This window comes from Haemorhous mexicanus, chromosome 9, assembly GCF_027477595.1.
Source record: "Haemorhous mexicanus isolate bHaeMex1 chromosome 9, bHaeMex1.pri, whole genome shotgun sequence".
Classification (NCBI taxonomy): Eukaryota; Metazoa; Chordata; class Aves; order Passeriformes; family Fringillidae; genus Haemorhous; species Haemorhous mexicanus.
Window position 1 is genome coordinate 3,102,566 of NC_082349.1, and position 17,693 is coordinate 3,120,258.

The following is a 17,693-nucleotide window of genomic DNA, read 5'->3' on the forward strand; positions in this document are numbered from 1 at the left end:
TTGGTCCCAGAAGCAAACAAGAAGACTAGTTCAATTTTTGGAAGACTACTTTTAATGTGTTTAATGCCATTTTGCAACTAAACAGCCCCGTGCTGCACTGTCAGATGATCTTCAAGGATCTCTGGGTCAGAGGAGACCTGTCTGGAGCTCACAAAGATTCAGGTTTGACAGACCCCAAATCAGCAAGAAATGCACAGCCACAGTCAACCAGAGGAGCTTCTGTCTTTCAGAGCTCACCTGTGGAAACTGAGTGTCTGCTTCTGTCTCAAGGAAAGTAGGAGTTTTCACTCAGTGTCATAAGTGAAGCCCAAGACTCATCACTGTCTTTGCTTTAAGTTACATCTTGTGGGCTGTTGTGGGCAGAGGTTGAGGACTCCCCATCCCTGGAAGTGTCCAAGGTTAGGCTGGATGGGGCTCTGAGCAACCTGGGATGGTGGGAGGTGTCCCTGCCTGGGGCAGGGGTGGGACTGGATGGGCTTTGGGATCCCTTCCAAACCATGCTGGGATTCTTTGATTCTCTGGTCAACAATGGGTGGCAACAAAATGTTGCTTGGCCACCAACAGCATCTGGGGAAGGTCTGGCCCATGGATGACCAACACAGCAGTGCCATCCCAGGAATCCTGATCTCATTGGGAATAGTTTTCTATGCAGGAAATTCTTCCTATGTGTCTGAAAAAGGATGCAGGTGATGTGAATTGTGTCTGGTGACAGAAATACCTCGGGTGACCTTACACTGTGCCAGTGCACAAAAGATCTGCTTTTCTCTCGGCCGCTGAGGTCAGTGGAAGCAGCACGTGGGGCTGATGTTAGCACCAGGCCAGTCAAAAACAGCTTTAATTTGATAACTACAGGAGAATTCTTTCTGCATTTTCAACCCAGAACTCCTACAGCTCCATCTCCATTTTTAAATGATGCATTTCCTGACATCTGGAACTGGATGCAAGGAGCAAAGCCACAAGACTGACCGACCGCCCGACTTCTCCGGGACCACGCTGAAGGGATGTTTTCCTCAGGGGATTACAGCAAAGCTGAGGCATGTGCTTCAACACTTGCATGGGATTACTAATTTTATTAAAAATGGAAAGTACGCCTTAGGCTGAATCCCAAGGCCAAGTTCTTTTGTGTTGTCCAGAGTCTGGAAAAAAAATAAAAGGAGCCTGGGAGGGATGTGAAAACATCTAGAACTTTTCAATCTGAGCTGACTTTTCGGTGAGCAGTTCTTCCCCTACCTCCAGCTTCCTTCCATGGTTTTGAGGCAGCCCTGCCAGCAGCATGGCAAGTTGTCACAGGTCTCATGCTACTACGTGAATTGCCAAAGACAAGTGAGCTATTGATCCAGTGGTAATTTGCTGTCAAAATGACTCTGTCTGTGATGGCAAATGAGCAATGTTAATCACTCGACTTGACGAATGCCACTGGGAAAGACTGTCAATGCTCAAAGCACCACCATGGACCTGCTGTGTTTCTCCTGGCTCCATTAAGTTCCTGGTCTTCACTGGCCTTGACCAATTAGAGTTTAACTTATCCATTAAGGTGCAGTTCTGGGAAAGTTCTGTTTAAAATAAACAACAACTTATATTGGTGAGTAACTCATCAGCTATGCAGCAGCCTGATTCTGATTGCCTGGCAGAGAAACACACACATTTTGTGCAGTATCTGATAAAAGATCTATAATGTGCTAACACAAACCTATCATGTAGCACCTGTGACTAACAGATTGTGATATCAAAGTCTTGATGCCTAAGTGCTCCTGTAAATGCATTAAACTTTTAGCGGCAGGAACTGTAGACTGCCAGTGACAAGGAGCTGATATGGTATTTCAGTAAAAGTTGATAAGTGTTGTTGCTCTTAGAAGAAAAGAAAAATCTTATGTTCTTGAAAACCACTGGGCAGCTTGTGTTTTGATGGGATACCACAATGCAGAGAGCAGGGATATGGCAACACATGGACTCCATGAAAAAAAATGCAGTTAAGGAAAGCTCTGTATCCTACAGCTGCTGGAGTTCCTTGAAGTGTGTTCCCATCATACACTTCACTTCAAGCATCTACCTGTTCACTTGGAGTCAGCTTCTGAGGTGGCTGCCTGCATGTGGGGCCTTGTTGAAGTCCATGTTAAAGAACAAAGTTTGTCCTGAAGGTGAGGAACAACTTCTTTCCTCAGCGGGGTGCCCAGAGAAGATGTGGAGTCTCCCTCACTGGAAATACTCAAGACTGTGCCCTGTGCTCTGGGATGACCCTGCTTGAGAGCAGGGAGGTGGGACCAGATGACCCCAGTGTGGTCCCTTCCAGCCTGAACCATTCCGTGTGAAATGTTCCCACTGTCTTTAGATATTAAGTTCAGTGGAGGAAGAAATGGCACTGGTGCCTGCTGGGAGATGTGCTGAGGTGTGTAATGAAGCTGCTGCACCAGGCAGGTACAGGCAGAGCAGCTCTGGGACTGCCTGACCTCACACACCGAGAACCAGAGGGCAATTCAAAGTCACAGCTGGGAAATACTGAGTAAATACAATTGGCAGGGATCCTGGATGTTAGACCTCCTCTGGTCTAAGGAAAAGGGATGTTACCCAGGCTTTGTCTTTCTTCTCCAGGCCTATGAGTATCCAAAATATTCAGCACAAGGAAATTAATTAAGATCGTGAAATTCCTCTGTCTAGTTATAACCCAGTGAAAAGTGCCCACTGCAGCAAGTCACTGAAAAGTAGTGCCAGAGAATTATTTGACATTGAATACTCCAATGAACTCTGAAGCTGAATGTTTTTCCAGTGAAAAGGGACTCTTTTTCTATTCCTTATTTTGTATAATACATGGTTCTCATGTTTTTCATCATATTTTCTGCAGTCAATCCCTTGAATCTTTGGTAGTAATGCAGCACAATCATTGAAAACTTCTCTGGGCTCTGAGTTAGTGCACGATGCCAAGGCCTTTGATGAGCCCACAGACCTTTTGCCTGAGGACAGGCCAGACACACTCTGCATCGCTGATGCTGGGACACACCACACATAAAATTTTACCTTCCAGGCAGTGCCAGGCAACAACTGTGCTTAGGGCATAAAGAAAACCATCTAGGATCTCTCTTATAGCACTTTCTCTCAAATTTCCAAGATGTAATTCCGAACAGACATTGAAAATAAACTCTTGTGGTCATCTGAACTATGCCTGAATGAGCTTTTCTGATGCATATGGCATAAATAAAAGTTTCTCAGTAAACATGGAGAAGTTTTCTTGCATGCTGAGGAGAAAGGCCAAGCCAGATTTAAGAAAAGCATTATTGAAACAAGTTCTGGACTGGCTGCCTGCATGTGGTTGTTCCATAAGCAGCCATGGGGAGAGGCACGGCAACATCAAGTTAAGGGTCACTGACACTGCAAGGGAAATACTCCAAAATAAGATCTCAGCTCCTCAGTAGAACAGAAATTCCCCAGAAACTGTTTCCAGACAGTTCCATAGATGGTGGCATGAGAACAAGCAGCAGCAGCCCGGGTGGTTCAGTGACTTTAAAAGCATCGTCACCACCACAGATGAGTCCAGCAGTCTGACAGGGAGCTCTCTCCAGCTTTCTGCAGGTTCATGTGAAATTATCAACCTCATGAGCCCCTGGAACTGTGGACATGTCTATCAGCCATGCAGTGCAAGAGGTATTACTAATTCCTGAAGGTTTCTGCCCTGAAAGTCTTCTTTGTTTCCTGGGGTTTTCGAGGTGAAGACAGAGAGAGACCCAGCACAGCATAATGGGAGCAGAACACCCAGGGTGGAGCTGGGGCAAGGGGATGACCATGACATGAACAGCCACACCAGTCTCTCAGTGGAAAAAGGACCACAGAGCTCCAGCCATTTTGCAAACCAAGTTGGTCAAGGCCACAACCAAAGCAGAGCTGTTTGTCTCTTCAGATACCTCAAGAAGCTCAAGGAGTGCAAACACGTACCTTTCCTGGGATTACTGTCCTCTAGGGACTGAACTACCGTGTGGAAATACAAGTAGAAGATTTAAGAATAAAGTAGAAGATCTAAGTAAAGAAACAAGTTGAATATCTAAGTAAAGACTCCAGTAGGATACTCTGAATTTGCATCTTAAACATTTCTTTCCACGCTACACTGTAGAAACACAATGGAAGCAGACTTGGCAAACACCATCCATATGTTCCACAAAATGACTGAGGGAGCACAATGTGAACATTACTCCTGGACTGGATCAAGAGAATGCATTAAAAAAAAATGCATAAGTGGAATACAGATACACATTAACTCAATGTTTGCTCATTATGGAATTAAAAAACGTATACCTGTAATTATGGCTTACCCCCATTACAAGCAGAGCTGCCACAGAACTGAACACAGGCCAGCTTTGTGCAGGACTTCAAAGCCAGTGTGATGTTGCCTTATTTTCTTACTAACATCATCTTTATCCTCTCTTGCCCTTCTTCTCAGTTAACAAGAGTTATGTACTGAAAGTGCTGAGATAAAGTAATGGTAAGGAGGATACCGCAAAAGGTATTTGAAAAGCAGAAGTAATTTACTACATGTCTGCTTTGTTTTACTTCCTAAGCCTTCCTGTTGTGAAAGGAAATTCATCTTTTCTGGCAGACTCCAGCCTTTTTAGGTCGGAGAGCTCCCCAGGAGCTTTCGAGTGCAGGTAAATGGATGTGAGACTCAAGGAGTATAGCCCAAGGAACATGGGATTAATGCTGGGGCTTGCTTTGGCTGTCACACCTGACGTACAAGGAGAGTGCTGCACCCTTGGTTGCAGGAAATATCTGTAAAAGAAACAAAGCTGAGTCCTTTGCTCATCACTGCAAGCCTGATGTGCCACAAAGGGAGAGGTCATGCTGCTGGTGGTGGCTGAAGCACGAAGGATCTACACCCAGGTGGGTGAAGCACGGAGGATCTGCACCCAGCAAAGCCTCACCCTGAGACAGACACCAGGGTGCCTCAGCAGAGCGAGTGGAAGCTCAGAGGAAGGGCTGTGGATGGACAATAGGTGCAGCCTGGATCCTGCACACAGGAGCAGGCACGGGAGGAGCATCCACTGCCTGATGGAAATAGCACACAGAGTGGTTTTGTCCTCTTCTGTTCTCCGGCCAGTTTGCACATATGTTCTGAGCATACAGCCTGCCCTCCAAAGACCACTTACAGCGGCAATCACAGGGAAGCAAAGCAGGAAGAAAAGTATCCAAAAAGGGAATTTGTTCAAGAGAAAAGAATGGAGACAGATGTAGAGCGACTGGTCACGGCTGGCGGTAAATAACCCTCTGCCTGGAGTGCTCTCCTTCTCCAAGAGGAGTTCACATATTCCATTTCATATTTCCTTTCTAGGAAGTCAAATCTTTGTTTTTCTGGCATTTGTTCTTTTTCCCTCCTGTATGGTCTAAAGCTTGTCTTCTCGTTTTCCCTTTCTCTTCTACGTTTTGCTCTCTTTGAAGTGCATTTCTTCCATCTCCCTCTCCCACAGCCCTGATTTCCCTGCCCTGTCCCAGGCCACACCTTTCAGTACCACCCTCTCCCAGCGCCTGTGCCACCAGCACGTGTGTGCTTCACACCTGCTCCAGGGTTTGAGCCTCCCCTCTTTCTCATGTGCACACCTCAAAATTAAGCAGATGCGACACACAGAGATGGAATATTCATCCTCTCACTCCCATAAACCTGTCAAGGCATATAGGCCAAGAAGCTATCTCTGCATAAATCTAAATCTCCTGTGAGGAAGCAATCTACTCAAAGGCAATAAAGGCAAAGGATGTATTATTATCTTTGGTGTGGATCCTACTGGGCTGGGAGGTTGGCTGCTGGCTCCTCTCTGAACTTTCCTTCCCAGCCAGAGCAGCCATCCCACAGACAAGTCTAAGCTTCCTTTCCTTGGTCTGATTTCCTCCTCCTGTTGTTTGGCCAGTAACCCAAAGGACAGGGTTTAATTATGGACTTTGGAAACCTGGCTTGCACTACTCTGCCAGCACGGGATAAAACCTCAGCCTGTCTCCTGAAACAGCACCATTCTGCACTGCTGATACCTGTGTTATCCCACACAGCACAAAATGAGCTGCAGGGAAGAAATGCCAAGTTAAACAAAAAGATGGGTTTAGTCTTTAAACTTCTACTGCAAATTTCACCGAGAAGAAAACAAAGCACCGAAGCTCAGAGATTACTGTATGCTAAAAGCTGTGCCACCATTTTGATTGTAGATTAAATAAATGGCAAGGCATTTCTCTGGAAATAAAGACATCGGACAGGATGGATCTGAAACTGGTCCAGGCTCCAAAGCTCCCTCTCAGAGAGGGCTGCTGTGGAAAGCTCCCAGCTAAAATGGGATGTTAACATCACTTGCACAGTTTTCAGGTGACCAAATTATGTTCTAGGCAGATGCCCCACTAAAGACTCCCCAAACTTTGGAGGTGAAACCCCCATGTCAAACACAAAAGGCCACAGGTGAGTGTCACACCCAGGTGTGATGTCTGTGCACAGAGCACAGCAGGACGTGTCTCTCGGGGAGCACCTCGGGCCAGTGACACACCACTGCTGCCCTGGAGGGGGAGGACACTCAGCACTGTTTTGTCCTTCCCCACTGATGAGCTGTGGCTCTTCAGGTAACCCCTCAGTCAGCCGTGCTCTTGCAGTGACCCTGTTCCACAGAGAAGCTGAGGCAATGAATTCAGAGGACAGACTGCTGGAAAGCCAGGGCAGTAGCACTGGGGTGGGGCTGCGTGGATATAGCACAGGGATGGCTTGGAAGTGCATCCCACGTGGGCAGGACAAAGAAAGCTCTTTTTCTTCACAGCTGTGACAGTGATAGATGGCTTGGTGAATCTGAGCTATATCTAGTTGGTACCTGGCTACAGTCCCTGATGCTGCAAGGTGATTTTCTGCCATTTTACAGGCAAGACTAAGCAGAATCTGGGATTTTTCTATAATAAGTGAGGAAGGTCACGAGGAAGGAAGAACCTTCTCTTGTCTGACTTGTTCTTGCCTTTCTGAGCACCTCAGGGAGTTTGACATAGGCAGCTGTGCTTCCTCATGATGGGCACCCAGTGGTGCCAAGAGCAGCAGAGGTGCTTTGGAGGTGTTGTGAAAGCTTTGGGTACTTCCCTTGCCCAGCTCAGCAGCTCAGTGCCACCATCAAGGCAGGGCTTGGACGAGCCAGAGGTAATGAGCACATGTGGGGAAATCCACCAGAAGTGACAGCAGAATTAATAGCCAACCTCTGGCTGCTGCACTAATGGAGAGCATTTGTCATTAACAAGGAGTACCCCAAACTTTGGGGGGAGCTGTCCCCCAGCCTGGCAGTGATGCAGAAGCAGTGACCCCACCAGTTTCCAGCCATCTGTGTCTGCAGAGCAGGCTGGGATCTCTCCCTTTAAGCCGAGCTTTTGTCCGCGTTCCTGCCGCTCCGCCAGCAGAGGTTCAGCACAAGGTGAAGCTCTGCCTTACATCATCTGGAGCCTGGAGCTGATGGAGGGGACAGCCCCTGGTGCCTGGGAGCAGGACACCTCCGAGCAAACACCAGAGCCCTGGGGACGGCGGTGGCAAGGCAGTCACGGGGAGCCTGGCACTTGTCTGCCTGCAGGTCCACCCTCTCCTCCTGCCAAAGTGCCACATCTGCAGTCAATAAGGGCCCACAAGCTGGCTCCTCCTCATTAGAGGAGAGAGGGCAGCTGGCAGGGGATCCTCCAAGGGCTCCCAGGCACAGGAATCAGTCTCCTCCCAGTCTGGAATAGCCCAAATTTGGTGACTTTCTGGGCATGCTGTAAAGGACAGCTGTTTGACAGGGTCTCCAGAGAAAGCTGTGGGTATGTTTCCTACATGATGAAGGATATAGGTGGCTGGCCAAGTGCCCACAGAACTGATTTTAATGCTGTGCAGGTCGAATTCACTTTTCTGCGCTGTAGAGTTCATTATACACAGTGCCCTGGACAAGCATGTGTTTCTTCCAAACAAACCAAACCCATACTATTTTAAATCCAGACGAGCAAGAAAGACAAAAAAATACGTATTGCAAAAGATCCTTTGCACTTTTAGAGGACCTTCCCAAACCCTGGGAGGCACTGCTTGCTTTCCTCTAACAAATAAGACTTCTGTTATTTTTATTGGCAATAAATACTTGATTATTTAGCTGTAAGCAGCACTGAGGCATTAACTTCACCTGTGCACATAGCACTGACCCAGAAAAATATTTCCAAGAGTATTAAGCACCCAGATGATCTCAGGATAAGTGATCAATGGACAGTTAAGTATGTAACATAACATAACCCAAAAAAATGATCAACAGGAAAGATCACACACAAAAATTAACTGAGAAGAGGCCAAAGAGCTTCCTCAACATTCTGAAGTGCAACAGCCAGTGATATCTATTTTGATATGAATCCTCCAATCACACTTCACAGCATTACAGATTAATAAAACAACTCCTTCTGTAAGTCTCTTAAAAGTCATTACTAAGTGATCTCAAGTGTTGTATAATGCTTGAAAAGTCCTTCTACCTTATATAAATTTAGGGATATTTATTTAAGCAGCATAACTGATGGAGCACAGCCCAGACAGGTACTGCTTTTTGCTAGAAAAAGCTATCCCAGAACTGGATCTGGACAATTTGACAGAAAAAGACCGCCTATTTTCTGCTGCATTATTTAAATACTTCAGATATTTGGCCAAAACACAGAAGTGACACACTACAGAAACATTCACAGCTGCAGGAGCAATAAAACCACTGCCATATTTTCATGAGGCCGTTTCTCGGAAGTGACGAGACGTCTACAACTGGTCACCTCTCTAACACAGCAATTCTGGTAACGAAACAGAGCAAGTGGAGATGAAGTTCTGGGGCTCTGGGAGCCGGGGCTTACCTGGCTCCACTTCATGCCATCCACTGGACTGGCTGCCACTGCCCGGAGAGCGCCCTTGGCTTGTGTAGAACGGCTCCTCACCAGGGCTGTCCATCTCATCCTCCACAGACTTGAGACGTTTTGTGGAGCTGAGAATACAAGAAACACATAATGAAGGCATGGAAGAGGAACCAAGGCACTGCTGTTGGGACATGCTTGAGAATAACTCAAGGGGGAACAGATTTAGGGCGCTTTGGTGAGATACAGAACGACATTTCACAGGCCAAACCCCTAAACACGCACCAGTTTGACCAGAAGTTAGTCTGACATTTAGGCTTTCACACATTCAGAGTAGGACATTTTTCAAAGCACGAAGAGGTCAATAAAAAGGCAAGAATTTCATCTGCATTGCATGGTTCTTGCAGTCTGAATGAATATGGTGATGACACACGAGACTTATTTTCACCGCCAGATTTTTTCACGGCTAATTCTGAAAGCAAATTGTTTATCAGTTCAAACTTTTATTTTCAATCTTTTCAATTAGCTCAGACTTCATTCCCATAAGAAGGAACAAAGGCAAGCGAATGATGGAAGAATCCATTCTTGGTTCAAATGTTCACGTTATCCTACAATAAGAAGCATTTGACTCTGCAGCTGTGCCAGCAAGCACAGAAAGCCCCCAATGGGTATCTCTGGCCAGTGTCAGCATTACAGAATCCCCCTGTGATGCATCACACCTCCCTCACCGGAGGCTCAGGACACAGAAGAGCCCTTTGAGTGGTCTCTGGTGGCCGCTGGCTCCAGCAGTTCTGCAGGGAGAGGATCCCAGAGCCAAAGACACTCAGCTTGGCTCTGTTTTCCATAATGAGTTGCACAGACTGTGTGGGGACCTTACTGAGAATTTCTCTTCTAAGTACTTTTCCAAGGCTGGGCCAGCTCACTTTTTTTTTTTTTTTTCCTTTTCTTTTCCCCCAAATCTGTATTCTATTAAGAATTAAGGCATTCAAGAACAGGCTCCTCTGTGTAGGGGAACACATTTAACAGACATAAAATCTTCTACTCTTGGCTTAGAGCTTGCAACCTCCCCACCCGAAGCTCTCACAGGTAGGAGCTGGCGGGTATGCAAAACCAGTTGGTGAGAAACAGGAAGAAAAAGTCTTGTGGCATGTGTGGAATGCAGGTTTGGCCATTCCTTAATTTAGAGAATTGTTATGTGTCAATAGGGGAAATTGTGTGCATACAATATAATTACCGCCTGATAATTCTGCTGAGTCTGTGTATTTAAAGAATTTTTTTTTTTCTGACTGGGAACAGCCTAATGAGAGGAAAACAAACATATTACCAAGTTATTAACTACCCATGCTGTTTATAATTAGCTCCTTATCAGTGGTAGCTATTTGCAGAAGAATAGAAGAGCAACAACTGAGCTCTTAAGTAACATTAATAACCTCACTTTTGCTTCTGGAATCACCAGTAAATTCTACCTGAGAATGGTGCTAATGATGAGTGCTGTAGGCTACACAGTTTACAGGCAAGAAAGAAACAGCACAAAGTTTTTAATTGATGTGTAGTGGGAATTGTAGTCACCGAGCTCCATAACGTGCACACTAAGTGCAAGACAGAATGTTCTTCCAATCACTGCAAACTGTAAGAAGTTACAGCTAGGAGCCTCTCATTAAAGATTATTATTTTTAAAATAAAAACAACAGCTATATTCAAACTACAGAGATTTTTCACACGTGCACTAGCTCACTGCAAAGCTGGTGGCACTGCAGGCTGAGATAAAAATGTAAAAGAGCGTTAGGCAGGAGTTAGACTTTCTTGTCATGTCTTTGAAATAAGTGATCTATTTTGGCTGTGGGGGAAGAAAAATCAATCTGGTTCCTTAATAGTGTTCAAGACTACTCGACTGACTGAGCTTGTTTATAAATCTAATCTCATGGATGATTAAAGTGAAAGGTAAAAAATAAAAAATATCCTTGTTTGATAGTTGGCATCTAAGTCAAAATCAAAATCAGATGGGGCAGTCATCTGCATTAGCAATTTGGTTTTCCAAAGGCTGAGTCACAAACTTCTAAATGCTTTATGAAAACTAAATGCTTTATAGACCAAGATCCTAAAACAGTCTTCGTCTCACAGGTAACACTTTTTACAATAAAAAATGCATGTAAGTCTATCTCAAGACCTTTCTTGCATCTTATTATGCTCCAAGTTCTCCTCTGCCACGTGCCAAAACTCAGCAATTCCAGTGGAACTTCTCCTGACACACCCAGATACAACCAGGACCTACACAGGTCCACGCAGCAGTTTTTCTTAGAGGCTTGCACACACAAAAAGAACTTTACTGCAATCCAGCTGAACATTCAGCTCTGTGAATCTGAAACAGCTCCACAACGTGAGGCCCCCAAACAGCTTGTCAGAGAATTTAATGGTTACTTTCCCAGATGAGTAATGATGCTGGCCTGGGTTTCCAAGGAACCTGGTAGTAGGCAGAGATTAAATTACCTGGTAGAGGATGTGCTAGGTAAAGACCTCCTCATTGCTCCTGGGCTCATGCTGTAGTATGAAGAACTTTCCAAATCTGAGAGGGAGAAATTAGGGCCTGTTCCTGCAGCTATCGGTGCTGGGGAAACAAAAGAGATTGCAGTCAGTAAGTCATGTGAATATGGCATGAATTGCACTTCAAAATCACTTTCCTCTTCCTCATGGGTGTGTTTAGTTTCACGATGGGAACAGGTGGGATGTGGAAATTAGGAAATGCTAATGGTACCTGGCATTGCAATCAAGAAGATGGAAATTTTATCAAGAATACAATGTTCTATGACATAGAATCTCTCTTACATTCCTCCAAAGAAATTATTATTATTTTTTAAAATTAAACAATTACGGCACGACTTCCTCTAAGCGCTGCTTTTCTATTAATGTCATTCTAACATTTAATGAAACTTGTTGCTTTTAGGACCACGTTGTCTCTATTGGCATGGTTACAGATAGGCTTCATCATCCCTGTAGAGTGCTTGGCAGGATCTATAAGCAGCACAGGCAGGGAAATACACACCTCAGAACCTCTGGGGTACATGTGATGAATAGCCACAAGCACAGAGGTTAAAAAAGCAGATGAGAAACTTGAGTTCTTTTCTGCCTAAGAGCTTCTGAGCTTTCCTCTGGCCTCTCCTCCAGCTAAATCAGAGCTAGAGACATAGGACTCCCCAAAAGTCTTATCCAGCAGTGTGACTTTCCACTCTTCACCACATCACCTTACCCAGTACTGAAATTTTTCTTGCAAGGGATACGAATCCCTGCAATTTCCCTGTCCTGGATCTTTGGTTTCACATTAAACATCATGGAATCCTACACACCCTGAAATCTGCAGGCACAAGCCATGAACTCCATGTGCTGTATTCTTCTGGGAGCAGACAAGGAGCAGAGCAGCTGAATGTTGAAGGCAGCAGAGAATGGATTTCGTGCCGAAATGCCACTAATACAGCAAATGGTACCACGTCCACTGTGGCTGTTCCAGTGCTATTCACAGGACAATGCAACTTTGGGGGCTGACAATCACAGATCATGAGTTTCTCTCACATTTCAGAGCCATCTGAAAAAGGACGTCCTGCACAATGAAATGCACCAGCTTGGCCCGGGCTGTATTGTCTGAGAGCCCTGATTCACAGCCACAAAGGCAAGGCAGTCTCAGTGCCACACAGGGATGCTGAGCCAAGTTTAATCTTTGGTCTGAGAATCTGGCCCATTTTCAAACATGAAAAAATCTTTCAGTCCAACGGGGAAGGAGTGAGGAAATGAAGACAGGATAGCTCCTATCACCCAGCTAACATGTCTGGGCTGGGAGTGCTGCCACTGACTGTAACGGGGCCAGTATTTCACCCCAAGTCTTAAGGAGCTCACAATGTCAGATTTGACAGAGGAATAATGTAGCTTTGCAGCTGCCTCATCATCCCCACAAGACAATTAGTTGTTGTTTGGCAAGGATCTTTTAAGAACGTCATTGAGACAGAAAGGGAACAGCCTGGATATCCACGGACTTCTAAAAGCTGGGGACGGAAAATGCACAAGGCCATTAAAACTTGAGAAAATCTGGAATGGCCATTAAAAGGAATTAAGTTGGGAAGTAATTTATGGCAAGAACACTCAAATCCTTTGTTATCTTCTCTTAACTATCATAGGCTTCCTGCACACTCTGGGTATATGAGAGGGTGTGTTAACAGAGGCAAAGAAAAATTAAGCACAGTAAAATTAACTGCTTTTATCAATTTGTGCTTTCTGCAACAGTTTCCTGACAGCAGCTACAAGAGGCTGTAAAACTGATGAATTTGCATGGAAAAAGAAACCGGTGTAAGTAATTTGTGTAAAAGGTAACAGGGACATGGACTGCTATAATTCAGACACCCTGCAGATAGCAGACTGCTGCAGTGTGTGCAGTTATGGGTTAGAAAAATGACCACACTGCAGTCAGTCTGACTGGAATGGAAATCAATCATAAAGGTACTCTCTGCAGCATCTACTCCACAGTTTTCAGCAACTTCCTTGCCAAACAGATTTGTGCTCTGCAAACCCTTTCCTGAGCAATTCCTCTGCACTCTCTGCCTCCCAAACTTACAGGTTAAGCACACAGTTTTCCAAACAGGAGCATAAAAAGGCAAGCATTAAATTAAAGCCTTTCTATCTGAGGCACAATGAACTTCCTGGACATTGCCAGATTTATGAAACAGTTTTATTCCAAAGAGATAAGGAAGAAAAACTGGTATGTGGGTAATGCTTCCCTTCTTTCTTTCCCCCTGCCCTGTTTATTGCCCTTTCCCCAGATGATGGATATTTGTTGGGTTGGCCCTATAGAAAAGAGGAATGTGTGTTCAGAGCAGGGGTAGGGTAGGAACAAGGTATTGCTGATCTGGGTAAACCCAGGGCAAAGCAGAAAGGGCTGACCCCACAGGGGTTGCTGCCTGGGGAGCAAACATTGAGGATGCTGTGCTGGTCACTGGCCAAAACCACCTTGCCACACTCAAATGCCAGTTTGAAACCAGAGGGTTAAAGAACAAAACTCACTTTTAACAGACTCCAGCAGAGTTTAAAGTGCCTGGCCTGGCTGTGGGGGCCAGTTCCTGAACCCTGTGGCAGTCCTAGCACAGGAGCCACCACCCTGCCCCCATCAGCTCAAGGTCTCTGGCCTCAGAAGTGCTGTGGCAAAGGTTGCACAGGGCTGAGCTGCTCCAAAATCCCTTCTGCTGCCTTTCTGACAGTGCCTGTCTTCCACCAAAGCCCATTTGTACCTTTGCTTGCAGTTATTGCATTTACTGCCATAAATCACAACAACATGCTGGAATTGTGGCTGCCCCATCCCTGGAAGTGTCCAAGGCCAGGTTGGAGCAACCTGGGATAGTGGCAGGTGTCCCTGCTAGAATGAGATGGGCTTTAAGGTCCCTTCCAACCCAAACCATTCTGGGATTCTGTGACTCCCAGCAAAGGCATCATCTCTGCAGAGTATGCAAAGGGATCCAAGTGGTGCAAACTATGGCAAAACTGTTATCTAAACTAAAAAACTCTGTCTAAACTAAAAAACACTGTCTAAAAAGAACTAAAACTCTCATCTAAACCAAACCTGTTCCTTGCAGCATGTGGCAATCCCCCACACAACCTCCCTACCCCTGTTCCTATGCCCCAGGAACAGGCTCCAGCCCCATGTGGAGCAGTGTGGTGGGAGCTGCAGCCTCACAAACTCCAGGCAACGACATCTAAACCACACCATTACCCCTGCAAGAAATGCTCTGCAGCAAAGTGACCTCCTGACAGCTCAGGAACATCCCCCAGATGGGAAAGGATGTCAGAAACTGCAGCTGTGACTCAAAGCAAAAATCTCAAGATGCCGCCTGACCCGGGGCTATGAGCTGGAAGGAGGTGAGAGGGAAGGATCCCTCTTGCCCCACACCCAGCCTGGAGCTCCCATTTCAGCTGCCAGCATCACAAAAATTCCCTGTGCAGCTGGGACACACTCAGAGGGGCAGGAGGAGCTGGTTTGCCCAAACAGAGGAGGAGCAGGAGGAAGGCTGGTGCCTCTGCCTGACACTTTCCTACTCTCGGGATGCAGGGCAGCATCACCCTGCTCCCAGCCTGCTTCTTCCAGCTCAGCTCCTCACCCAAAATGTCAACAAAACTAATAGAGAAATTAAGAAAAAGCCCTCTGACTAAACCCAATCGCAATATTTATTTTGAAAAAATTACTGAATTACAGAACAGGAAACCCACTAAATAAAACCAGCCAGGCTGGCATTTTTTTCTCTTGGAATATGGCACTTTCTTGAAGCCACGTTAATGTTTAGCCTCTCTTTTTTCCCCCATTTGTATGTATTTATTTTTACAGAGGGGCAGGGATGTGACTAAGATCATTACACGTGTAACACTGCAGTGAAGTGATAATGTGTTTAAGGTTAAATGGGAGAAACATGACATTTGACTAATAAACTTTTTCCTGTGTTGTGACTCCATAAACAAAGGGAAACACACTGTGCTGCTGCTGCTGCTGGGAGGAAAGGGGAGCTGGGTGGGTTTTTTTTTTTTTTTTTGCAAGGCCTTTGTTTGCTCCACACTGTATCATTAGATTCAAAGAGGCTTCGCCGAATACAACAGATATGAAATGTGTGATGTTCATTTTAAAATTACAAGTACAGCCTGCTATTGACCATCTAATTATGCCGAGTTCCATTTATAAACATAGCTAACCACTAAGTTTATAGAGACTTTTTGTGCTGCTTTAATAGGATATTGATCGAGAGCAAGGTTTGAGTGGACTGCCATTGAATTGTGTAATGGCATACAAAAGGCAAGGTCACGGCAACTGTTCACTCTATGCCTGCAGTCTATTTTTTATTATAATCTTTTTTTCTCCCTCTCATACCCAAGCCCACACAGAGAGTTTTGGATAGCAGGGCTTTCCTAAGGAATATAGAGTATCTTTTTAAATGTTAATTTTCATGCTGCTGACTTTAACTGCCTTCACTAGTGTAGTGCTTAGTATAGCAGAAAACACACAGGCTGCAGCTCAGGGACAGCAGGTTTATCACACCCCGGCTGCACACACGTGTCTGTGAGGAGGAGAAAAGCTTCTCCTGGGATGCAAAAAGGCATCCACTGCCCAGCCCAGCCCCTCCACAAGAGCCAGGACACCCCACACCTTGCCAGGACTGGGATTCCCTTTCCCTGTGGGAAAAGCTGGAGAGAGGCACGAGGAGGCTGCATTTCCTCAGTCGCACCCACGCTCCGTGCCTGGAGTGCTGGCAGTGCCTCTCCACCAGCCCTTGCCCTCATGGCAAGGACACTTCAGCCCCTGTCTGCATCCCCAAAGCTCCATCCCCAAGCCTGGCTGCATCAGTGTGGATGCAGGATCCCGAGGTTCCCAAAACGTGCTGCTCACACCCGTGGAATCAGTCCGAGTGTTTCAGGATGATCAGCTGGGCCATTCCTGCATGTGCACAGGAGCAGTGAGCAGGTTTGTGTGCTTGGGGTGCCACAGGCTCACCAGAAGGATTGGAAGTGCCCCCCACTGCTCCTCGCAGCACACAGCACACGTTGAAGCCAACGTGTGGCATTTTCAGGCCAGGGTGCAGTCAGAATTCCCTTGTTTATCAGCACGAAGAATGATGTCATTTTGACAAATAACACACCACCAAACAAATATGTTTGATTTGGCTCTAGCCAATGTTCATAAATCCTCAATCTTTCTTCACATCCTGGGCAGTGCAGTTTATCTGGCTGCTTGAATGACCTCTGAGGGAGGAGATCTTCCCAGCAGCTCTCCCTGCCCATGGTGCACACTCAAAGCCAAGGGGGGATGCATTCCCTGTGCCCTTCTCCCTGCTCCAGCCCTTGCTAAGGGAAGGGCACACTTGGCACCAGAGCACCTCTGCAGAGGCTCTCCTCCAGTGCCCTGAGATGGCTGCCCACAGCCAGTGGAATATTTTCCTGAGCAGGGGAGAAGAGGAGGAGGTTTCACTTGGCCCACAGCTGGCTGTCAGCTCCCAAACCCGTCCGTCCCCAACGCTTCTGCCTCTGAGCCTTTTGTTGTCAGCACAGACCTCTCCAGAGAGGGAAGAATGAAGCCTCTGTTATCTGGAAGGGTCTCCCCAGTATCTGGGGTGACAGACAACACTCAGAGAGGAGCTCACACCCTCTGCCTGCTAATAATGGAGGAGAACTGACAGCATGAGCTGCAACACCCACATCAGACGGGCTGGAGAGGAGCCTTTGTTTTTTCAGATGCACATCTATGATCTCTTTTCTCTGTTTTACTAGGCTCTGCAAGACTCAGCAGCTGGGCAGCATTTCGAAAGAAAATCTGCATCTATAGGACTGAAGAAAGCAAGTTTCTGTTACCAGCACAGTCTAGACTTGTTCAATAGCTCACAGAAAGTGTGATGATCAGCACTGATAGGCGAGATAGATAACAGAAACAGCTGACCTTTCACTTGATTAATTCATTCCCCAAATTTGCATGACGGAGACAACTGCCTCTTACTTGAGACTCCTTGTCATGTGGACCTCTGGGAACTTCACTAAATAAACCCGGCACATAATTGCTACCCACAATATTTTGTAAGATTAATTTTGGATAACAGCTGCCTCAGGCCAGTTAAAACTGGGGGAAATCACTTATTTCTATCACTATATTAACAAAAGCAAGCATAGAAAGAAAAGTAACAGTGGGCATGCACAAAGATGACCTTTTTGGAAAGAGGACTGGTCTCAAATCAGGACACAGGAACACGCAGACAACCCAGAGAGGGTTATATCAACTTTAAAAGACCTTGCTCACCAATTTAGGCAAATCTGCAGCAATTACCTTGTTGCTCTGTTATGCTAAATAATTCTTTGAATATGAG

At 45.9% G+C, this 17,693-nt stretch overlaps 1 protein-coding gene across 12 annotated transcripts in view; it reads right to left on the reverse strand.

Annotated features, from left to right (window-relative positions):
* Nucleotides 1-17,693, reverse strand: part of NFIA (nuclear factor I A) — a 249,339-nt gene that overhangs the window by 69,396 nt on the left and 162,250 nt on the right. For all 12 annotated transcript variants that reach the window (XM_059853665.1, XM_059853667.1, XM_059853664.1 and 9 more), the window contains 2 exons: nucleotides 11,311-11,428; nucleotides 8,827-8,954 (listed from right to left, as the gene is read on the reverse strand). In XM_059853665.1, the coding sequence (XP_059709648.1) occupies nucleotides 8,827-8,954; nucleotides 11,311-11,428 (246 nt within the window). The remainder of the gene's footprint in view (nucleotides 1-8,826; nucleotides 8,955-11,310; nucleotides 11,429-17,693) is intronic.